The 23,388-nt window shown below is 39.5% G+C and overlaps 1 protein-coding gene across 1 annotated transcript; it reads left to right on the top strand.

Moving 5' to 3' along the window:
* The first annotated feature begins 1,503 nt into the window (after positions 1-1,503).
* Positions 1,504-18,845, top strand: LOC119810123 (von Willebrand factor A domain-containing protein 5A-like). Its single transcript, XM_038323456.1, has 18 exons — positions 1,504-1,556; positions 1,672-1,874; positions 2,148-2,370; positions 2,495-2,670; positions 2,948-3,062; positions 6,280-6,449; positions 6,701-6,789; positions 6,972-7,116; positions 7,501-7,580; positions 10,769-10,883; positions 11,500-11,664; positions 11,925-12,025; positions 12,298-12,545; positions 14,292-14,342; positions 14,437-14,544; positions 15,015-15,145; positions 18,065-18,191; positions 18,673-18,845. Exons 1-18 carry the CDS (start codon positions 1,514-1,516, stop codon positions 18,750-18,752), a joined length of 2,370 nt encoding a protein of 789 aa, XP_038179384.1. The 5' UTR covers positions 1,504-1,513; the 3' UTR covers positions 18,753-18,845.
* Positions 18,846-23,388: the final 4,543 nt, after the last annotated feature.

The raw sequence follows: 23,388 nt of genomic DNA, 5'->3' as shown, positions 1-23,388 counted from the left end.
TGGTGCGTGATGCCTGAAGATTTCTCTAGGTTAAAAGTTCATAAATGATCTCTATTTCAGGTTCAGATTCTCTCTCTCTCTCTCTCTCTCTCTCTCTCTCTCTCTCTCTCTCTCTCTCTTTCTATCTCTCTCCCTCTTCTTCTCACCTTCCTCACAAAAATAGATTTTTGTTACTTTTTGGTTTTTTTCTTTTCTTCTCAGTTTAAGTGAGTTTGTCCTAAGGAAACAGACCTTTCATTCTCCATCCGTTGAGGTCAATGAACCCTTCTCTAGTCACATCTCATAGATGGAATTTTTGCCTTTTGTAAATATCTGGCAGTGAATGTCTTAGATAGAAAGTCTACAATTTAACAACTATTTTTATTAAAAGCCCTACACACCACACTGCAATCGCTTTTCTGGGTTTGAAGCACAGATTATCCCTCTCCCTGAAGCTATAACCTGCAGGATATGGCCTGCTGACTCACCCTGCTTCCTGCATGCCATTGAGATCACTGTTACCTTGATGGAGGAGTGTCTATGTGTTACTTTTATTAATAAAAAAAAGCTGTCTTGGTCCTTTAAGAGAACAGAAAATTAGGTAGGTGGAGTAGACAAAACAGAATGCTGGGTAGCAGGCAGGGGGCAGACACTTCAGGCAGTCACCATAAGCAGTCGCCATGCTTCTCCTCTCTGAAATGGACGCAGGTTAAGATCTCTCCTAGTAAGCGATCCACCTCGTGGTGCTATATAAATTACTAAATATGGGTTAAAGCAAGATGTGAGAATTAACCAATAAGAGGCTACAGATAATGGGCCAGGCAGTGTTTAAAAGAATACAGTTTCCATGTAATTATTTTGGGTAAAGCTAGCCGGGTGGCAGGACATGGCCCCACCTCTCCATGTACATTACCTAGCTGTGGGACCATGCACAGGCAGCTTCCTAACAGTATATCCCTTAATTTTTTTAATCTTTTTCTTAATATATAGGCATCCATTAGTGCTGTTTATACGTGCATAGGTCCATGGTCATATTTTGGGGCATGGGCAATCTACCAGGGACCATTTCCCTGATGAAACATGACTCTCCCTCTCCAAGTGACTTTCAATTGCAAAGATCTTCAGGTATGGGTTGTACTGTATGTGCCCCTTTCCAGTCTTTGCTGAAATATTGACTGGTTTGATGATGTATGTCTTATGCAGAAAACAGCACCTAATTTGAGTTCATGACTACAATGGCCCTGTCATGGACAGAAGACACTGCCTTACAGTAGTCCTCCCTGACCTCTGGCTCTTAGAAACTTTCTGACACTTCTCTCTGTTCTGTGAGCATTGGTTGCAATGTGATAGGTGTTGGGGGGCAGACAGGATGATACTGGTGGTCACTTAGAAAATCACACCACAGTCACTTATTTCCTCTCTACACTGCTGTGTGAGCTGCAAGAGAGAAACACATGAGCTGCCATGTTTGATGGTGTAACCTTATCATGGATTTCTTAATGATGCGTTGTTTTCACAGAAACGTGCAGTCACCATGGAGCATTACTGTGGTCTAATCACTGGCAACAAGGAGTCAGGTAAGCCTGACTTACGACTCTTAGTGACGAGGTCATTGGACTCAGCAAATTTCATCGTCTATAATGCCACTCTTCTAAAGTTTGTTGATCTCCGAAACATTTGAATCTTCCCCAGTGCCACTGAAGAGCATCTCAGTAACCCTGACCATCAATGACTTTGTGGCTAGTGTCTCTGCAACCTTAAATTATGAGAATGAGGAGAAAGTCCCCTTGGAGGCCTTCTTTGTGTTCCCCATGGATGAAGACTCTGCTGTCTACAGTTTTGAAGCCTTGGTGGATGGGAAGAGAATTGTGGCCGAATTGCAGGAGAAAATGCAGGTTGGAAGGATGTTTGTTATCTCTTCTCTTCCATCTTTTAAATTACATTCTACTATCATTTTTATCAACAATTCATAAGTAGTGATATTGACTGTTCTGTCTTTCTACCATGTCTAATTATTATTTGTCTAAATCAACAAGACAGAGAGAATCAGGTAGAAGCTACTAAAATAATTGTGCATAGTCCATAGAATCCATGACACTCCCTCTGAACAATTCATATTTTCGTGACAACCTGTGATTTCATTTCAACTCTCCTTGCCCTTGCTCTAGGCCCATAGCATCTATGAGGATGCCCTCTCCCAAGGCCACCAAGCTTACTTATTGGAAGAGGATGACTACTCCAGGGATGTCTTTTCTTGCAATGTGGGGAACCTCCAGCCTGGAGCCAAGGTGGCAGTGACCCTGAGGTATGTGCAGGAGCTGCCTCTGGAGACAGATGGGGCCCTGCGCTATGTGCTCCCAGCAATCCTGAATCCAAGATACCAGCTCTCTGGTAAGCAACTTCTTCCTTTGAAAACTAAACATAGAAAGACTGGAGAAATATACGAAATATACAAAATTATATTTGTCTTGGAAATTGTTGTCTTGGGAAAAATAATTAATGTACTTTTTTATAGAACAGTCAGCGAAGAGTTGCTTGAATATAAAGACTCCTATAGAACCTTCAGAGGACCTGCCCTACATGCTCAGCATGGTTGCCACCATCACTTCCCAGCATGGCATTGAGAGGGTCCAGTCCAACTGCTCCTTGAGTCCTATGCAGTACCTGGCTGATGACAAGACGTCTGTTCAGGTGAACAGAAAGAGAACACTATTGTCAGTGCCCTCTTCTTCATTGTTGACTTGGTCGTCATTCATTCTTCCCACATCTCCCTTGCTTCTTCTGACCATGCTTGGAGAGACACAGTATCTACCTTCCCTGCTCTGGGCAAAGTGTAGACCTTGCTCCATACAGTCTTTCCTGTTACTTCTGATTGTGCTCCCGATGGAAGAAGCCGAAATTCTAACCTTATTTCAGGAAGTGACCCGTGGCAGTTCTAACATGGCTTCTCTGCTGGTCTCCTTCTCAGGTTTCCTTGGCTGAAGGACACAAATTTGACCGGGATGTGGAACTTCTGATTTACTACAATGAAGTGCACAGCCCCAGTGTAGCTGTGGAGATGGGGATGCAGGACATGAAGCCAGGTATTTTCTGTCTCCCTCATTGGTCCCTTTCTAAGATTTAACTCCAAGTTAGATTGGGTTTTCTACCTCTACACAGGGTCAGAATATGGCCTTTGAGCTAGTGACTTTTCATTCTCACATGAAATAACGATTGGGCTTCACAGGTAACCAGGTGATTGTGTCCCATAGGCCAATTTACATAGATAAGTAGATAATTAGAGGGAACTATGACTAAATAATTCACAAGGAAATACATAAACCAGTATTCTCATGTGACAATAACTGGTCTTACAAAAACGGCAAATAAAAAATAAACTTGTGACTACTTCTTATATGAGAGAATCAATGATATCCAATTCTGATGAAGTGTCATGCTTTACGTCATATGGTGAGTTTAGAGTGTCAAATGGTGTTGAAGCAAATCAGTTTGTTTCTACTGATTTAAAAGAATTAGTGTGCAAATAATAAAGCAAATATTCATTTCAATAATTCTAACATTTATAATATTTCTTCTCAAAAATGTAAATATCTATCTGATATGCAGGTGATATTGACTAATATCATTGTATTATATCCAATGTTCGTAAGTGATGAAAAATGTAATTCAGTCACTACTTGTGTCACCCCACCCATTACATAATGAGTTATAATGTCATTACTATGACAATGTACAACAAAACCTTTAGTGAAAAATTTATAAAGAAGTTCTCCAAATAATGGGATAGGAAAGTAGCTTTAATTCCTAATATCACTATAAAATAATAGTTGGATTAGGAAAATAGCAGTATTATAATGCAGACAATATGCAAATAGTAGCTCTTCTTAGACAAATAATAATTTCACTTTAAGTAATTATGTTTTATCTTTAGTACACCACAGCTGGATGTAATCTTGCTGCCGGTTCTTTCATTTTTGTCTTAGGAATAATAGGAATGACCAAATTAAACACAGAGTTAATTTTAGGTCCTCTGTGTCCAGTAGAAATTCAACTTTGAAAAATAACAATCACAAGAATCCAACTCAAACTCTTTCTTTTGACATACTTGAATTTTTCATAGACCTAATTCAGCTTGTCAGTGAGTTTTATTTCTTATGTACATCTAGTGTTCGTCACTTAGAACATTTCATTATAAGTGCACTTAACTTTTATTAAAGCTGGCACAGCCCATGTAGGTGTTTTACTCTCTGACTTTTCTGAACCATTCTGCCTTGGCATGCAGGGATCATCACACAACCCAACAAAGTTGCTGCAAATCTTTATTTGCACATTGGATATATGGAAGTTCCTTGGGGGCCAGTTGTGTTCACCATGTGACAGCTGGGCTTGGGTTTATGCTGCTGTAACTGTCAAAGCCCTGTGTGGACTTTACCAAGAAGCTGATTTTCCATACCCAACCACCACACATATAACATTTTCAATATTTGTAAAGGTGACTTCATACTGAACCACATATAGGGGCTTTTTCTTCTTCCCTGACGATTTGGCCAAATCTCTCTGAGGTCACTGAGGTGAATCCCAGCTTCCCTGGGATTCTTGTAACTTCCTCATCTCCCTGTAGCTCTATTCTCTATCTTTTGCTGTTGATCTCCTTGGTCACCATTTTGGATTCTCATGAATTATTTAAATTCAGACTTGGTCTTAGTCAGCAATGTTTTAATCCGTAATATAGAACCTCATGATGCTGTGACTTACTATGTAATAGCTGCCATCTCGTTGGTCTCATGAAGATTTTTCATCTCTTTTCTGCTATAAGGTGTCCAGGCAGGCTATCAGGGACATAGTTGGTCATATCTTAGTCTTGATAATCTCTTCCATCTGTGATTTCTAATCCTTGTTTTTCAGGGCATGTATTTTGCCAGGCATATTCCTGTTCCCATACCCTTTAGAAACACAAGAGAAGCTTAAGAGGTAGCTTAACTAAAACCCTTAATATTATCCTAACATGAGACATAGTACTATAAACTAAATAATATAACAAACTTAAAGTGTTAAATTCACTAAAAGAAGAAAAATGTATAAAATTACAGTTAACAACTCAGAGTCAGTTAAGCCTTACCCTGAATTCTGTAAGCATATTGTATCACCTAACTTTATAATAACCCTATAGTATGAATTACTACCCTGTTGTTTCAGAAGAAGAAACTGGGGATAAGAAGTAGAGGTGCTCAATTGTAAACAAGCCAATAATTTGGCTCAGTAAAACCCTTACTATGATATCAACATGAGACACAGCACTATAAACTAAATAATATAATAAACTTAAAGTGTTAAATTGCACAAATTTAACAGAAGAAAAATGTGTAAAATTATAATTAACAGCTCAGTGTCACTTAAGCCCTACCCTGTAATCTGTAAGCATATTGTATTGCCTAACCATACAATAACCCTCTAGTAGGAGTTACCTCCTTGGTACTTTAGGTGAGGAAACCACGGATAAGAAGTAGAAGTGCTCTTTTATAAACAAGGAAGCTATGATTAACGAAGTGAAATCACTTCATTTGAAAGAACTAGCAGACATCGTACATGCAGAGCTGACTACTGTCTACATGACCTTGTTCTAAACAGTGTGGACATCCATGCCCATCATTCTCGTGGGTGTCTGGTTTCTCAGAGAGTGTTTGTATCATGATAACTACCTGTCCCTCAGGGTGGGGAGATATCTTTTTTTACACATTCAAAACAATGCTGCTCTTACCTGAGCTGTCTAGCTATGCTGTATATCTGTCTCTGGATCATACTTACAACGTTTTTGCCCAGTTTTCTAGGACAGCTTTTCTGGGAAGCCTGCTCTTGGAATTTGTCATTTTAAGAATTATGCATATGAACACTCTTCTCCCCCAAGGTTCCAACTGATGTAATCAGTGACCCATTTGATCACTTTCTCATTAATAAGATTTGAAGAGATTTACCTTTGTTAGGAATCTCTACTGTGTCTTTATCTCATGCTAAGCTACTGTATCCTATTCAGTTGTTAATATGTCTAGAATTTTCACATCAGATATTGCTATGCTATATTCTATCATCCTGTTTCCCTTCCTCTCTTCTCTGTTCTGCTTCTTTCTGTTTTATACTGACAAGACACATTTACTCCTGTGCACACAGAACAAAAAGAACAAACTGGGGGCTTTATATTTGAGTTTTATCAGTTCTCTATTGTATCGATGATTGCTTTTTGGGAACTCTAGGACATCTGAGTTTCCTTGTAACTTACAGGGTTTTTTTTTCCTTTCTGTACAGATAGTTTGATGGGAGCTCCTTCTGCAATGGTGAGCTTTTATCCAAATGTCCCAGAAGTGGAGACCTCAAAGGCCTGTGGAGAATTCGTGTTCCTCATGGACCGCTCTGCAAGTATGGAATCCCCAATGAACAACCAGAAGGATTCTCAGTTACGTATAGAAGCTGCCAAGGTAAAGCCAGATTCTTCACTGTTTAGCAGTGCCATGGGAGGATGGTTGGGAAGGGCAGGAGTAGGATCCATTTATAGCTGGAGATTTGTTCTCCATCTGAGCAATGACAAGCATGACCACTCTAATCTCAGTTTTGAAATAAAAGGTGACATCAGATGGTGACTTTTTGTACCATTAAGAACTAGATTGAGGGTCTGGATGTTTGGTAAAGCTCTAACTCACTCCATTTTCTCATCTTCTCTAACCTTCAGGAAACTCTGCTGCTGTTGTTGAAGAGTTTACCTATGGGTTGTTATTTTAACATCTATGGATTTGGATCTTCCTTTGAAAAATTCTTTCCGTAAGTTTCTGGGAAGACCATAAACTAGGAAAGAATGTATTTTAAAGGAGAACCTTATTGGTAAAATGGCTATTGCTGAGTTTACCTGAACATTCAGGTTGTTGGGAAAAAATTTGTGATAAGATTATCGCAGTGTCAATGTGTGCTACTGTTACATGACTAGATGTAATTGTTTCTCTAAGGGAGAGTGTGAAGTACACTCAGGAAACAATGGAGCAGGCAGTGGAAAGAGTTAAGAACCTAGAAGCAGACTTAGGGGGAACTGAAATCTTGAAACCACTACGCAAGATTTACAAGGCACCCTCTATTCCTGGCCATCCCTTACAGGTAAATTTTGGAATCTAGCTAAGATAGTAAAATTTTCCACTAACCTGGTTGCCAGTTCTCCCATATATAACTGAGTAAACAATGTGTAGAGTTGAGTTATCTGCCTTACAGTGAAGAGAAATAAGACCAGAGGCAGTGGTTTTCCTCTTTTCCGTGGGGTAGGCAGTCAGCCCTCTTTTGGGGTACCACAAAAATTTCGGCATGGGTAGGGTGTGAAAATTCCCAGGTATCTGAAGAGTCTCTGTGCCAGTGTGGAGCACTAGGGTCCCACTCCTAATTGCAAAAGGTTCAAGGAGTGGAAGCAGTTGTTATCTTTGAGGACCAATGCTGTTGTCTTCAAATGAGTGCAGCAGAAGTTCAATTAATGCATTCTTTCTTTTTCAGCTCTTTGTCTTCACTGATGGAGAAGTTAGTGATACATTTACTGTCATTAATGAAGTTCTGTTTAACAGCAAAAAGCACAGGTATGAGGCGAATTTGGTTTCTCTTGTGTTGACTAGACACAATGGCCACCACATTTGGCCTTTTCCACATGATACTTGTGGTTCCCATGAGTCTGAAGGCATAGAGTGACTCAAAGATTTTTCCTTCAGTTAATTGGCTCACTTATTTTCTAAAAAAATTTAAAAGTAGTTTTCTACTTAACTTTGATACCACAAAGTCATTGTTCCTTATTTTCCTGAAGCTATGAAAAATATATTGATTTATCTTTTCATTATAAAGGTATGGACAATTAAAGATAGAAAGTTACTCAAGTCATCATTCTCAGGGCAGATGAGCTGTCACAGCATGCACACTGTGTGTCCACCACAGGTCTAGAGCTAGGCGGTTACCAGTCTCTTCCTGCTCTCTTTCCACCACTCACCCGTTTAAACCTTGCTCAAGTATAATTCTTGTAGATTATGAGAATTTCTTTTGCATTGCTATCATACTGAGTTTCAAGAGATGTGTCTCTCTGTGGGTATATCACATTTAAACTTTGTCTCACTAGTTTGTTGAGATGTAACCTTAATATGCATACAGTCGTTGTCAAGATACTTTAGTATAAGTTTTCACATGAAGTGGATCATTATAGTTCATATTGTTCATAATGATGGCCTTTCTTTGGGCTTTGAAGTGATTGTATTATATATCATAAGCAATCTACTGGAGATTTAATTAATATGGGAATGTATATGTATATGTATATGTATGCATGCTGAGGGACCTGAGCATCTTAGTTGTTGTCATTAACATGAGGTTCTCCAACTCAACTCTACAGAAAGCAAAGCACAGACATATGAACATATAAATCCACATGAACTATTTTTTAAGTAGATGGCATTCTTCAATATCTGTGGAATGGCAGTTTCACAAGCTGTACTAATTTAACACAGATCAACTTTACAAATAGTTTCCAGTTGCTTCATTTTCTAACCAAATCAATCATTTCTGTTGTTCAACCTTTGCCAGTTTTGTGAATGGGATCATTGGTGCTTCATGCTTTTAATCCCATGCACTGGGATTCTGTTTAGTAACTCATAGTGTTGGTAAACTGAGTCACTCGGGATGGTAAAGAAAGAGCTGCTCCAATAGGTAATCAAGACCCACAGGAGAAGGAAGGAACAGTCTCTGATGAACTGAATCCCTGAACAGCTGTGTAAAAACATATTTATTGATTGTCACACAAAAGGTATTTTTAAAGTAAAACAAGTTCCTCATACGAAACCCAGATCTAATCTATGTGTTTCTTGAATGAACGCATCACCCTTGCAATTTTAGCTCTTATTGTGCACTTTTTGCAATATTCAATAATACAAAACATCCCAGGTTTGCCAGGAATGTCTTGTGACTAAAGCCATGCAGAAGCTGTGAAGCTCCTTCAGCAAAACAGCTCTGTAAGGCACGGACAACAATCACTGTTTTCTACAATGATTTCTTCAAGGTCTAAGTGTTTCCAGAAAACAACCACTTCATTCTGTTGTTTCCCATAGATACAATGACTCTACCAATTTTCCAGGTCCACCGTAGTTTCAGGGAGAATCCTTTTCCAAATATTAGGCCGTCTTCCTTCCAATTTTAAGTTAGGAAATGCTGCACAGCACATTTCATATCACCTCCAGCACTGATCTTCACCCCAGGCCTCTCTTCGTGTTTTATTTTGAGACACAGTGTAAGTTATTTTGACTAACTGTTAGCTCTGGATCCCAGGGAGGATCAGAACTTTCAGTCTTCCTGGTTTAGGATCCCAAGTACCTGGATTTTATCTGCCTGCCTCTTCAATTTCTTTTGATGTGTCTAGCTTATATTCAAGTTTACTTTCCCTACATTAGGAGGAAAGATCTATCTTTGGGTAGATCGGTTACTGGTTATTTCCTCTCTGAAATTTTGTGCTTTGGCTCTCATCGTGAATATCTAGGCATGTGCAGATTGTTTCGGAGTCATCTGCTCCATTCCATTGGCTCATCGATACAAATGTATTTCAGGACCACACCATACAAATTCATTGTGTTCCAAGTATTTCTTGACTTCTAGTGCACTAGAGCACTCATGCCATTCACCAATGTGCCAGGTGATGTTACTTTGATCACTTATGTAAAGGTCAGCATCTGACAGACTGATTTTCATTGTGTGCACGTGTTCTTAACTAATGTTTACTCTGTATCCTTAAAATTTCACACACAAGTACCCCAAATCAGTAATTACTTATATAGAAACAAAATGATGACTGACTCCTCCTCCTTATCTTTGTCCTCCTCCCCTCCTCCTCCTCCTCCTCTTGTTTTTCTTCTGCTATGGTGCTAGGGATTTAATATAGAGTCCTGCACAGCAGTACTCAGAGCTGCATCTCCAGTCCAAATGGCGGTTTGTAAACTCATTGTTTGCAGCTCAGTGACAGGAGAACATTTCATGTTCTTTTTTCCCCTCCTCTCCCTCTCTGTTTATCCATGTGTACTCCCAGGTTCTTGCATTACTTTCTGATATATTTAGCTACATAATTTGTTTCAGTGTTTAGGGCACTCATATTTTTATGTTCTTTTATACTTTGTAACAAATTTATTCTTTATGTTTTATAGAATATTTTATACTTACCCATAGATTTCGACCTTGGAGTAAGTAATTTCCATAAGCAGTCTTTCTCCTTAGATTAAACAAATCCTAGCATGTAAGTTATACCTGGCTCCTGACTAAGGCATGTGATTGATTATAATCTATTTAAGAGAAAGAATGACAAAGTTAAAACAAAATATTACAAATTTTATTGATCCCCCTATTTTTAAGGCAATCATATAGGATTTTTTTCTCTTAATGTCTTCCTCCCTGCTGAGAACCCCAATTTTAACATTTTCAGTAATTCCCTAATTTCCTTATCATAGCTTCTGTATACTATAGTGGGGAAAGAACCTACAGCAGATTTTGATAATTCTGGGTCCTAGATCTTCATCTGCAAGGTGAAACAGAGTCTTTTTTTTCATAGAAGATTCATGGCATTAAATTTTAATACATAAAGCATTTATTACATCCAAAGAGATAAAATATGATTTCTAAATGATATCATTGCACTGACTTCAACGTAAGTACCTTATCTTTTTATGATTTTTTTGACCAGTGCATGTTAACTGATAATTCTGCTATGTAGAACCCACCTCTAACCATCATTTCACTGTTGCAGATGCTTCTCATTTGGTATTGGGGAAGGAGCCTCCACCAGTTTAATCAAAGGCATTGCCCGGGTAACAGGGGGCATGGCAGAGTTTATCACAGGCAAGGACAGGATGCAGACCAAGGTGAGAGCTGGGGAACCATCCAGGGTAGCAAGACCAGAGTGAGTAGAGGAAAGGAAGGGACCCTGCTGCAAAGGCAGATGATCCACTCTCCTAGAGGACACACTTTCATGAGTCTCAGGCCATACACTCAGTAACTCTACTTAATGCTGTGTTAAAAATGTTTCTATTCTAATATATAAAGACCTGCATCTGACTGTGGCAACTGGAAATCCAGAGAGGAGATAAAGAGATTGTGACTTTTGATTTCAAGACCAGAGAGAAAGAGGGTGAAAGCTTTGACTGCTCTGTTTGAGATTAGTCTGTCATTTCAGTAGATTGGGTAGAAATCACACATGCAAAACACACAAAACAAATGATGTAGGTTGTGTGTGTTGTTACCATTTATTTTCTGCAGAGGTCTCTTTGCTTAAATATTTACCTCATTCAAATCTACACTTTTACGTCTCTCAAATGTAACTTTAGTATACATACAAGTAGAGAAAGAATTGCGTTTTTTCACTTAGCAACAGTAAATAGACCTGGCATGCATTCCATCCTTGGTCCCGATAAATACTCAATTGATGACTATCATATTATCTTTCTTATAAATCATTCTGGCTCTTTTCTCCTCCAACAGGCTCTTGGGTCTCTGAAATTGGCTCTAAATAGTTCAGTGGATGACATTTCTCTGAGCTGGGATTTGCCTCCTGGTCTGTTAGCTTGCATCCTTTCTCCAGAGCAGACTGCCATTTTTAGGGGTCAGAGGTTAATCATCTATGCCCAACTAACTGGGACTATGCCTGTGAGTATCTTTTATTGTTTATTCCTTTCCTGAGTGAGACACTGTATCAGCAGATTTATTAACAGTGAGGATTGCTTTGGAACATATGTTCACTTGCTAGGCACTCAGCCTCCTACCCTCTCCTTCATACCATGCCTATATTATCCTGTACCACCTGATCCTTAGTGTGACATTGCATTGAGCAGAGAAACTTCTCTAGTGCTCACCACATTCCTGGTTGTGTGTCCATTCTGTCATTCCTGTTCGTCTCTTATTTGTAGCAAGAAGAGAGCTCAGGAGAAGTGTGCTTCAAGTACACCTTCAAGGGTAGAAGTCTTGAAAACAGGGTGACATTTTCCTTACAACCCAAGACAAATGCCAGGTAAGAATTCAGCTTTGCTTCTCCACCTCCTCCCTTCCCCACCTCTCCCTTCCCTTTCCTTCTTCTTCTTGCCTCTTTCTTTTTCTCTGCATTATGGATGGTACAGTCACTCCTGTCAATGGCCTCCTATTTCCTCTAAGCTCTTCTCTTCCTCATTTGTTTATCTGAAGTGTTCTCTCCATTCTCTTCTATCTACAACCACTAGCTTTAAAAGTCTTGGCTACTTGATTTGCAGTTACTTTTCTTTAATTTTTGCCAGTGTCTTCTTTCAGCTTCACTATTCATCGGTTGGCTGCAAAGTCGTTGATCCAGACCAAGGACTTGGGCTTCCATGAGACTTCAGAAAAAGTAAAAGAGGATGTGGTGAACATCAGCATTCAGTCTGGAGTCCTCAGCTCCTTCACGGCTTTCCTCGCCATAAACAAGGAGCTCAACCAGCCAGTACAGGGGCCAATCGCTCAAAGGGAGATTCCAAGGCCCGTCATGTCTACATCACGTCATTCATATAAAGTTAAGCTTTGTAAGTTTTATCCAAATTCAAACTTATGCATAATGAGTCTCAGATGTCCAAGCACATCATTCAAACAATGATAAGTTTCATAATTTTTTAAATTTAAATTTAATTTTTTAATTTTCCTGTGTTTTCTTCATCTCTCAATACCTAGGATTTAAGGTTTCCCTTAAGCTTTCTCAAGGAGTAGATTAAGTCTGACTGGGAGAGAGATTTAATATAAAAATACAGATGGACACAAAGACATATTACAATGCAGACATGGAGCTGGCGGTTTCTCTCCTGCCTGCCAGTTCCTGAATATTCACTCAGCAGCTTAAGAATTAATTACAAACTGTTTGACCTATTAGCTCAGGTCCCTTGCTAGGTAGCTCTACATATAAATGAACCCATTTCTAATAGTGTATCACTGCGTGCCCCAGGGCTTATCAGTAATGCTCTGGCATCTTACTTCTCTGGCAGCTGCTGCTATCTCTCTCACTCTGCCCTTTTTCTCCCAGTATCTCTGTTTAGATTTCCTGCCTAGCACTATTTTGCCTGGCTATTGGTTAAATCAGCTTCTTTATTAACCAATGGTAATAAAACATGTTCACAGCATACAGAGAGACATCCCACATCACAGAAGCATCTATAAACATTGAATCTAAGTGTTATTGTTGATAATTAGTCAATGGTCACACAGAGAACAGATGACTAGACTGCATCTGATAATGTTAGTGGTTAAAAAGAGCATTTAAGAAAATGGTGGAGATCTGAAAGGGCTATAGAAGATTATTAGGAAATGAAAACAAAAACAGCATCATTTTTGTGGGATGGATGAAGGTCCAGATGGATTTGGTGCATCTTTTTCAGCCTTGGATTAGAGTCCTGGATTTTGTGAATCATTTGTTGCAGCGGTCAGGAACTGTAACTTAAGAATAAAGTGGGAAGAGGGCTGGATTGATTCCTGGTCTAAAATTTTGTCTTCTTAATGATTAGAAATTACCGCTATGGGATTGAAGGTACTGATAAGGGTGTTAATTTGTTTGATTAAAATTTAGGAAGGATGAAAAATAAATGAAAGATCACAGGAAGGTAACATAGAAGAAAAATAGAAGATTTGGGAACTTAGATGATTTGGGACTTAGAAGGTACAACTCAAATCAAAGACCATTTAAAAAAAAAAAAACACGAAACCATAAGATAAAACACTAGGAATATGAACACCGCATTTTAAAGTAAGATATTTGTGACAAATCAAACAATTTTTATGATACTAAAGAGTTGAGGGCATGGGAGAGGTGTGTTAGAGCCATAGTCACTGGATCTGAGGAAGGTAAGATCTTTGCATTAAGATATAGCATAGGCTACTTACATGAATGATAAAAATTCTTACATTTATGGAAGAGTTTGAAGTGCACTATAAACCTGTGGTGTGGCTCTTGGGTCCTGGCAGGAGGTGAATTTCGTAGTAGAGCACTGATAGTAGTGGAAACATGTGGAAGACATCCCAGGTGCGAGAGAAAGTATTGGAGGTAAGATGCAGCTGTGACGGTCCAGCTCATGTCAGGGGATTTGAAAGACTCAGTAGGAATTAGAAGGCTCAGAGGTTGAGTGTCTATATCGGAGGGCACTCAAGAGAACGGCACATTGTGGTTAGTGAGTGAAGCTGATGTGGACAGGAAGAGGGATATCTCCAGTCCTCGCACTTTTTAATCTTTGTTTGTTCAGTGTGTGATGGATTCTGTAGTCTCACTGTACATTTGTGGTTTGCAGGTGGCAGGAAAGGCTCAATCTGGAGAATGATACGGCAATGTGAAGCAGCTGGTGAGCATCCCTAGAGGTCATGAAGATAAACTTCTACAGTCGGAGGGGGTTTCATTCTAAGGAAAGTTTTCTCAGAAATGTTTGTTTGTCACAGATCTTCAACTTGGTGAACTTGAATTTTCAAGTCCTGGGAAGAGAAATGCAGAATCCTTGAGTGGGACAAAAAAGTCATATTCTTCCAACAAGAAAAATGACGGTAAAGGTGAAATGTTCCTCACATTGTGGTTTTGACGTATGGAGGTCACAAACTAACCTTCCATGTTCTTCATCTTGGAGCTTTCTCTACCTGTAGGGTGACTTACTTGAGGCAGCAGGCAGGAAGTGAGATATGACATTGCCATATATTTGCCAGAAATATTCTAGTTTCATTAATCTACAATACAGCACTTAATGCCTTCTAATCTATTGTAACTGAGTAGCATCTATTTCTTTGTGTCCCCTTGGCAATTTCTGCCTATACAGTCTACCTGACATCAGGGCCAGACCCCAGCAGACTCTTCTGCCATTGTGTTCAGCACCAAGAGCAACTGGTCACCCATCACAGATTAGAAATAGTAGACTTGCTGCAGAAATCTCCCTACAGTCTCCTAGTTTAGGAGACTTCCTCAGGTGGGTGATGATCCCAGTGATTCCATAGCTTTCCATGACTTAATTATTTCATTTCTCACAAAGGTTTTAGAGAGAACGTTTTTATGCAACTGATTTCATGCCAAAAGGGAAATGGGTCCTGGGAACTGGATGAGGATCTGGCCAGGATCCTGTGCACTAACTTGGAAGACATCATGACTGCAAACCCTGTCAAGGTGAGGCACAAAGTGGAACAAAAGAAAGAGTATATTTCATCATGGTAGGAACATAAACAGAGTTGAAATAAGAATGCAGGTAAACTACTCCATGTACTGACTTTGTGGGAGCCTAGTCTGTTTGGATCCTCACCTTCCTAGACCTCGATGAAGGGAGGAGGACCTTGGACTTCCCACAGGACAGGGAACCCTGACTGGTCTTTGGACTGGAGGGGAGGGGGGATGGAAGTGGAAGGAGGGGAGGAGGTGAAAATTTGTAATAATAATAATAATAATAATAATAATAATAATAATGAAAAAGAATGCAGGTAATGCAGAAGTGAATGTGTAATATATAGAAGATGATATTATTTCTACTTGAGATAGACCCTAAAGAACATGGAATTAATGGCCCAGATATAGAAGGGCTTGTCCTCATTTCAGTTAATTAAGGCAGGTCCTATTCATGTGTAGATGAAGAAATTGAACTTAAGAAACTGAACTCTGCATCATTGAGTGCATAACGAAATTCAATACTATGATGCCCTGTCTTCAGAGACTCCAGTAACAGACCTAATATTGCTGTATTTATGTTCTCAAATAGACTGAATAGAGTACACCTTCTTTAGAATTTTATGATTACCTTCTGGGTCTTCTAATATTATTTAAAAAAATTCTTCAATAAAAGACATATATCAAACAACGAAGAACAAATAGAGTTCTGAGTTATTAAAAGGAATTAAAATAATAAAACCACAATGAAATAACCTTCTCATATTCCATAATTATGTTACCTGCAATCTATCTTCCAGTCATTCCTGGCTATTGAATCTATGAAATGTAGTTAATACAAATGAGATGTAATTTTTTTAATCAATAGAGGCATCTATGTTATAAAATAGAAACTGACAAATATTTGGGGTAAAATAGTCCTGTGTCAAAATTATTTTATATTGGCTTCTTGTCAGAATGGTAAGTCTGTTTTAACATTAAAAAAAAAATAAAGATCTGCTACTAGTTAGAGAAGTAGATCACCCAGAAAATTCAACTCTACAGTAAAAACATATAGTAAAGTAGACTAAACAACACATGATGTGATCTGAAGTTCAATTGGAAGTTTGAAAAAAGTTAAATTATTATTACTACTATTTTAAATCCTGACCATAGTTTCTTCTCCCTCCTCCCATTCCAAGTCTTCTCTTCTCCTCCCTTGAGCCCTCATTCACTCCTCCTCAGTTTATATTCATAGAAGGGCAGGCCTCCCATGGCTATCAACAAAGCCTGGAGTAGCTTTGATTTGCATTTCACTGGTGGCTAAGGATGTTGAATATTTCTTTAAATGTTTCTCAGCTAACTGAGATTCTTCTGTTGAGAGCTCTCTATTCAGATATATACCCATTTTAAAATGAATTATTTGGTTGGTTGATTTCTGGTTTTTTGAGTTCTTTATATATTTTGGATATCTGAAGCTATGTTGTTGTCAATGGGCAGGGTTGCCTTCAGATGTTGGTGTCTGTGGCTCAGAGGCCATGTTGTTGTCTGTACTGAAGTCTGTGACAGCTGCTAAAGCCAGAGGCCCTGTGAATGTCAGTGATCTATGATATCATCAGAAACCATGTGGAAATCCGTAAAAGGCAAGGGAGCTCTTTTTGTAGTGTCATTGATGACTGCAGACTCATCACAGTTGAGAATGAAAAACAAAGATGGCTTCTGTGACAAAGTCTCTTTCCTAATTCCACCCAAACAAAAAGAAACAGCCTTGATAGGAGGCCATTGACAAGAACTCTTAAAATTGTGATAAGGAGGCTGATGTGAAACTCTCCAAAAGTGATAGCTCCTGGCAGGGGTGGGAACAGGAAAGGACTCAGTTTTCTTCAAGATGTTGGCCACTGGAAGTGGAATCATGCTCCAGTAAATATGTAAGCAACACAATTTGAAACTTGCTCATTTTCTTTTTGTGGGGATGTCTCAAGGGTTGGGAGAGCAGAAGTAGTAGGATTTTGAAGTTAGTGTAATCAGGGTGCATTATGAGAAATTCCAAATGACAAATTAAAATGTTATGTTGGGAAAAAAGGAAGTGCATTTTAAAAATCAGCATGACTTTTGCATCTAGTCCTGAGCAACATTCTTTTGATGTCTTACACCCTTGGCTTATGTGTCCCTCTTATGAAACAGATTAAAGCACTTGGGAAAACTGGAATGTAAGGAGACTGTGCAGGGTAACATGATAAGTGATTGCAAGTCTAAAATGTCATCAATAGCAAGGTTGTAATACTTGTCTATAATGCTTTCTCTGGGTTTCATAGCTTCCTACTAACACACACACACACACACACACACACACACACACACATACACACACACACACATATATATATTGGGTATTTTTGAGACAGGTTTTTTTGGGGGGCCACTCCTGGAGCTAGTTCTTATAGACCAGGCTGATCTCAGACCCAAAGAGATCCACCTGCCTTTGCCTCCTCAGTGCTGGGATTAAAGGCATGGACTACCCCTGCCCTGCTCGTGTTTATCTTCTGAAATGTGTTATTGATTCTTCCTATGACAGTTTTTTTTTTTTTTGGTTTGTTTTTTTGGCAAGTCTGGATACAAAGAAAAACTCATGAACACAATACCTTAAAAGAAGTCAAATATACAATTTCTTCTCTGAGTATAGTCTAATTATCCATGCACTGGGTGTTTGGGGTGTTTTATAGAATGTGGTGATGGGTGCACTGGATTTACAACTTCAGCCCTTTTCTAAGTGGTAATGGAATGTTGTCTTGAGGCTCTGTCAGTGTATATAGTAAAAATGGGCCAGGGAGTTCCATGGAGCAGCAGGTTAGGGAGTGATGAGGAAGGAGATAGATAGTAAATCTGCTTTCTCTTGAGTAGCTTCCTCCCCTGCATGGAGCATGACAGAAGGTTTTGTTTCTTTTGCAGGATGGGGACCCCTCAACCTGGGCCACAGTACTGGCTGTCCTCTGGCTGCATGCCAACAGCGAGGACTTGAAGTGTGAGTGGGAGCTTCTGGAAAGGAAGGCTGTGGCCTGGCTTCATGACCATGCAGGTAGGAGTACAGCCCACTCTCTCCCTTTCTTTTTTTCCATCAGTGTCTCAAGAGCTATGCCTGTATGTGTAGCAGAGGGTGAGTACTAGAGAGACAGCATTGTTGCCCCTACCATCCTATTTCAGAGCATTGTCATTACCTGTGCTAATCCTTCCTTTTCAAGATAAGATAAAATAAGAACTTGGTGGTTGGAACAAGCTGAGCAGAGGGAAGGAACATAGATGTGGTTGGTTACCTAAATAAGACTAACCCTAGACGTGTAACCAGTACTTCTGGATGTTAATTGTATCCTTGTTGCCCTGTTCTTGTGGACAGGATAGACTAAAGGAGAATCAGAACAAGAAAGGGGAAAGACCAGGGGTAGTACAGGAAGCTAAATCAGGGCTGAAGGGGATGAAAGGAATAATTAAGAATAACTGAAGAAAATCCTCTCTCTCTTCCTCTGTCCTGCCATTCTGACTCTTATTTCCCCTCCTCATAGATTCCTCCATCCCCATGCTTGTGCAAGCTGGCAGTAATCTCCTGAAGTTACCTGTGATCCCTGCTGTCTTCGGCTTCTGAGGATGACAACCATGATCAAGAGAGTTTCCTGGCTACCACCGATTCCCTCATTTTCTCTTTGACTGAGATAACTTTTGGGTTCTATATTTACCTTTTCCCCTTCCTCTTCGTTGTCCTCCTCATCCTCCTCCTCCTCCTCCTCCTTCTCCTCCTCCTCCTCCTTCCTCTTCTCATTAAAGGACTTCCCCACAACCTTGCTTATCTATTCCAACTTCCTCTGATCTTCTGCCCCCATTACTTCCTCTGTGAGAAGTTATCATGGTCCCTTACATGTTTTCTTCAGTGCAACTTTTAATTTATGCAATGCAGAATGACATCTAAAGTTTTCCAGAGAAATTACAATAAAATAGGTGGATGGAATCTTGAGTAAAAATTGTAGCATAGATTCTGTACAATGCCTGAATTAATAATCTGTATTATTGTCATCTACTCAGTTTTGTTCTTGCATGATTGAAGATGATACTAGTAAGGTTAATGTTCATAAGAACAGGAATTGGATGAAAGTTGAAAATCAACATCAATACAACAAATATAGCAATATAACAAAGAGATAAACCAAAGTCATATATTGCTCATTTCAGAACTGCAATGGAGGTTTTGAATTGGTTCCATTTATATTTTTGACTTTATTACAGGTCTTTATTTTCATTTCCTAACTTCCTTGCATTAAATAGTACTAGGAAATTAGTGTTTCTGCTTAATCTCTAAACACCTTGTGAGATGGCTGCAAGTCCTCTGACCTAGCCTATGCTATGAGGTTCCTAGCCAGGCTCAATACAAGTGTTAAAGAACAACTTGAATTAAAAAATAAAGAATAGCTAGAATTTGAAATGACAGTGTCAATCAGTGTTTTTCCTCTTTTATTTTCCCTCACTATAATAAAATATTTGAGAAAATTAACAACAGGAAGAAAAGATGTTGAATGGGGGTTGCCCAGTGGGTAAACTGCAAACATGCAAGCCTGAGGGTCCCAGTTGGGATCCTCAGAGTTTGTGTAATTAAGATGGATATGGTAGAGCTGCCTCTAATCCTAGCATTTACAGACACAGACAGAAGATTCCAGGAGCTTATTGAGAAGCCCATCTAGACAATGATGAGCTCCAAGCTCAGTTAGAAACTGTCTCCCAAGCAAGGTGGAAATGATAGAGGGAATCCTCATTCTTTCCTGAACATTCTCTATGATAACTGTACTGTTGATTGCAAATGAATGAGTTTAGTCTGCAAGAGGTGAAAGTAAAGGAACAATTAGCAGACAACATGTAGAGAACAAAACATCATCAAATCTGGAACTTATCCTCTGAAGTGACTAGCTGAGCCTAGTTGAGAAGACCTACTAGAGTTCCTGACATAGAGTCTTAGACAGAGATTTTGTGTAAGGCTACTAAGTAAAAGATCAAATTCAAAGTATCAGATAGTCAGAAAAACATCATTAACTTGGGTGTTTGCAACATCTAATAGAAATGACTGGAGAGGCCTTGCTCAAAGTCATGCTGGAGTTCCTGATACAGATGTCCATAGGAGACCATCTGTATGTAAGAGTTTCCAGTGTCTGCTTCTCACTATGGGCATTTCTATTGCATGGAATAAGGAATAGTAACCCTGATAGGAAATGTTTTTTTCCCATAGCTGTTCTCATAAGTCCATTGTTTTTAGTACCCTTAGCTGTTTTCTGTTTTTCCTTTTTCTCTGTCTTAGTCCCAGTATACTAGCCTACTCTTGGACAAGGAGTCTTGGAGAACTGGGAATAAACAGTGTCATCTGTGGGACAAAATTAATCCCTCTTGTTTGCAGAGCCTGCTCTCAGCAAGCACAAGCAACACATGACAATTTACCAATAAATTTATACTACAATACCCAATGTCCACTCTCAACTTGTAAACATGCACCACCTACACACAGACACAGATCCATAGAACCCCTGCCTCTGACACAAAGGTGTGTGTAGCCACTAAGAAAAAGGAAAGACTGATGTGGGTAAGTTGATTTATAAGTTTCAAGGCTGTTAGAGGCATAGATCAGAATATTGGGGTACCAGTTGAGATTTCTAGGTCCTCTGCTAGGGAAGGAATTGGATCAGGGATAGATGAATTGTGATAGAAATAAAGACAGTTTGTTTACATGAATGAATGAATGAATGAATGAATGAAAAGGCAAGGGGTAGTCCAGGGGTAGAAGTAAGCTAGTAAGCTGAAAAAAAGACAGCTGCTCAGTATAAGCCACAGGGGGTAGTTCTGAGTCTGTATAAAATATTTACTTAGCACCAGTGTCAGGGACCATTGTCCTAAAGGATAGGAGAGGACATTGCCCTAAGGATGTTTACGGAGAACCCACCCCACTTCCCAACTATCTTGAGAACTATCTGTTAAAGGAACCCGCCCCTTAATCCAATGTTAATGGATCACATGTTTCAGCTTATACCAGGTGCTGACTGATGACCTTCTGTTACCCTGGCAAAGTTCCTGCCTGCCCCTACATCCACCCCATTCAAGGGCTATATAAGCTGTAACCTTCACCCCAATAAACGAGACCTTGACAATAGAATCTTGCTTGGTCTCCATTTCTCTCTCCAGCCCATGTCTTTCAGGTAGCGCCCCTTCAGAGGACCCTGAATAGCTGACCCTGCCAAGCAGGGTTACACACCAGGAATCTTTATTTATAGTGTATCCCTTATATACAGCTTTGGTTGAAAATGATATCCAGTCTTTCTGCTACGTGACATCTTTAATATGTGAATACTTCTGCCAGTCTCCTCAACTCCACTCCCCTGCCTCAACTTCCCATCAAGAACTGTGATACAAGAAATCTTTTTAGAGACTTGAAAGGTGATGATCAATTTTCTGTTACTTACATATTGATGAAGGGTGCTTCCCCTGTCTGAGATGTACCACAATACTCCCTATCTACTTCATCTATTGTGGGAGAGAAGAGTCTTTGGATTTTCTGTGTAGGAACTTGCCTGAGATCTTTGTATCACAAAGAGCTTAATTTGAAACTGCCATGAGACCTATAAAATCAAGTTTAATAGATTAAAGACAGCAGTCCTAAACCAAAGAAACATGGTTACACAAATTAATGACTCCCTGAAAATCAAAGCATAAGAACCAGTGAATTAATGGTCATGTTTGTCCCAGTAGATTCCATATTAGATAGTTAGAGTGCAAAGCATACCCCTCCATATCTGCTGATGTAAACATCCCTAGTTAAACATTAGACAGAGCTCAGGAATCCTGCAGAAGTGGGGAAAGAAAGACTATATGAGCCAGAGAGCTCAACGAAACCACCAGAAAACTCATAGAATCAGTTAACCTGAGCAGATAGGAACTCACACAGACTGAACTGACAACCAGAAAGCCTGCACGGGAATGACTTAGGCCCTGTGCATATTTGTGACAGCTATGTAGCATAGCCAACCTTTTTTTTTCTGTCTGTGGCCCAGTCAGCTCTCAAATAAAAACTGGAAACTTATCAAATGAAGACTGGAAATTTATTATTATTTATGATTGTCTGACCTCAGATCAGCTTATTTCTTGCCTGCTTTTCTAATTTAAATAATCCTGTTTCTCTCTAATCTACATTTTGCCTCAGGGCCTTTTACCTTCCTTTCCTTTTGTATGTATTACTTTCCTGCTATTTCCACGTCTACCTCTCTGTCTGACCCCTAGAGTCTCTGTCCCTTTGTCCTCCTTCCTCCTCCTTTTGCTCTCCAGCCTAGATTCCTTTTTCTATTACTCTCTCTGCATGCTAGCTCTGCCTGTCCTTTCACTGCCCAGCTATTGGTTGGTTGTACGTCTCTTTATTAGACTACTCAGGTGTCTTAGGCAGGCAAGGTTAACAGGTTTTCATAACTAAACAAATGTATCTCATCTGTACACAGTGAAAGTAATATTCTGGGACAAAAACATGTTAATACAACACAGTTCAAATTATTTGCCTCAACAGTGTAGCTTGGTTATCTTATGGAACTCCCACTAGTGGAAACAGGGTCTGCCTCTGACTTTTACTGGCTTTTGGAACTCTACTCCTCATATTATCTCATTATCTACATGAGATAATCATCGTATGGGTGTAAGGATTATCCATTATCCTCATATCCATCTGAGATAATACTCATTCAGGGCTATCTTCCCCAGCCTTGATACATAGGAGGTGCTTTGTCTTATTGAAACTTGATATGCCATGTTGTGTCGATAGCCATGGGAGACCTGTCTTTTCCTAATTAGAAACAGAAAAGGAGTGGATTGAAGCACAGGGGTGGGAGTAAGTAGAGGGTCTGGGAGGAGTGGAGGGAGTGCTGTGGTGGGGATGTAAAATAGATAGATAGATAGATGGTGGAGGAAGGTCATGTGTATATCTGTTGTTTCATTGGTTAATTAATAAAGAAAACTGCTTGGCCTGATAGGTCAAAACATAGGTAGGTGGAGTAGACAGAACAGAATTGTGGGAGAGAGAAAGCAGAGTCAGGCAGACGCTTCAGGCAGATGCCTCAGGCAGTCGCCATGCTTCTCCTCTCCAAGACAGACACAAGTTAAGATCTCTCCTGGTAAGCCACCCCTCGTGGTGCTACACACATTACTAAATATGGGCTAAAGCAAGATGTGAGAATTAGCCAATAAGAGGCTGAAACTAATGGGCCAAG

Source organism: Arvicola amphibius, chromosome 3 (genome assembly GCF_903992535.2).
Source record: "Arvicola amphibius chromosome 3, mArvAmp1.2, whole genome shotgun sequence".
In the NCBI taxonomy this organism is placed as follows: domain Eukaryota; kingdom Metazoa; phylum Chordata; class Mammalia; order Rodentia; family Cricetidae; genus Arvicola; species Arvicola amphibius.
The sequence above is the reverse complement of the archived record's forward strand: the minus strand, read 5'-3'. Positions and strand labels throughout refer to the sequence as shown.

Coding starts and splice junctions, on each gene's coding strand:
- LOC119810123 (XM_038323456.1), top strand. CDS start 1,514: ATGGAGCATTACTGTGGTCTAATCACTGGCAACAAGGAGTCAG. Junction 1,875..2,147: donor AATTGCAGGAGAAAATGCAG/GTTGGAAGGATG, acceptor CCCTTGCTCTAG/GCCCATAGCATCTATGAGGA. Junction 12,546..14,291: donor TTCATATAAAGTTAAGCTTT/GTAAGTTTTATC, acceptor TGTGGTTTGCAG/GTGGCAGGAAAGGCTCAATC.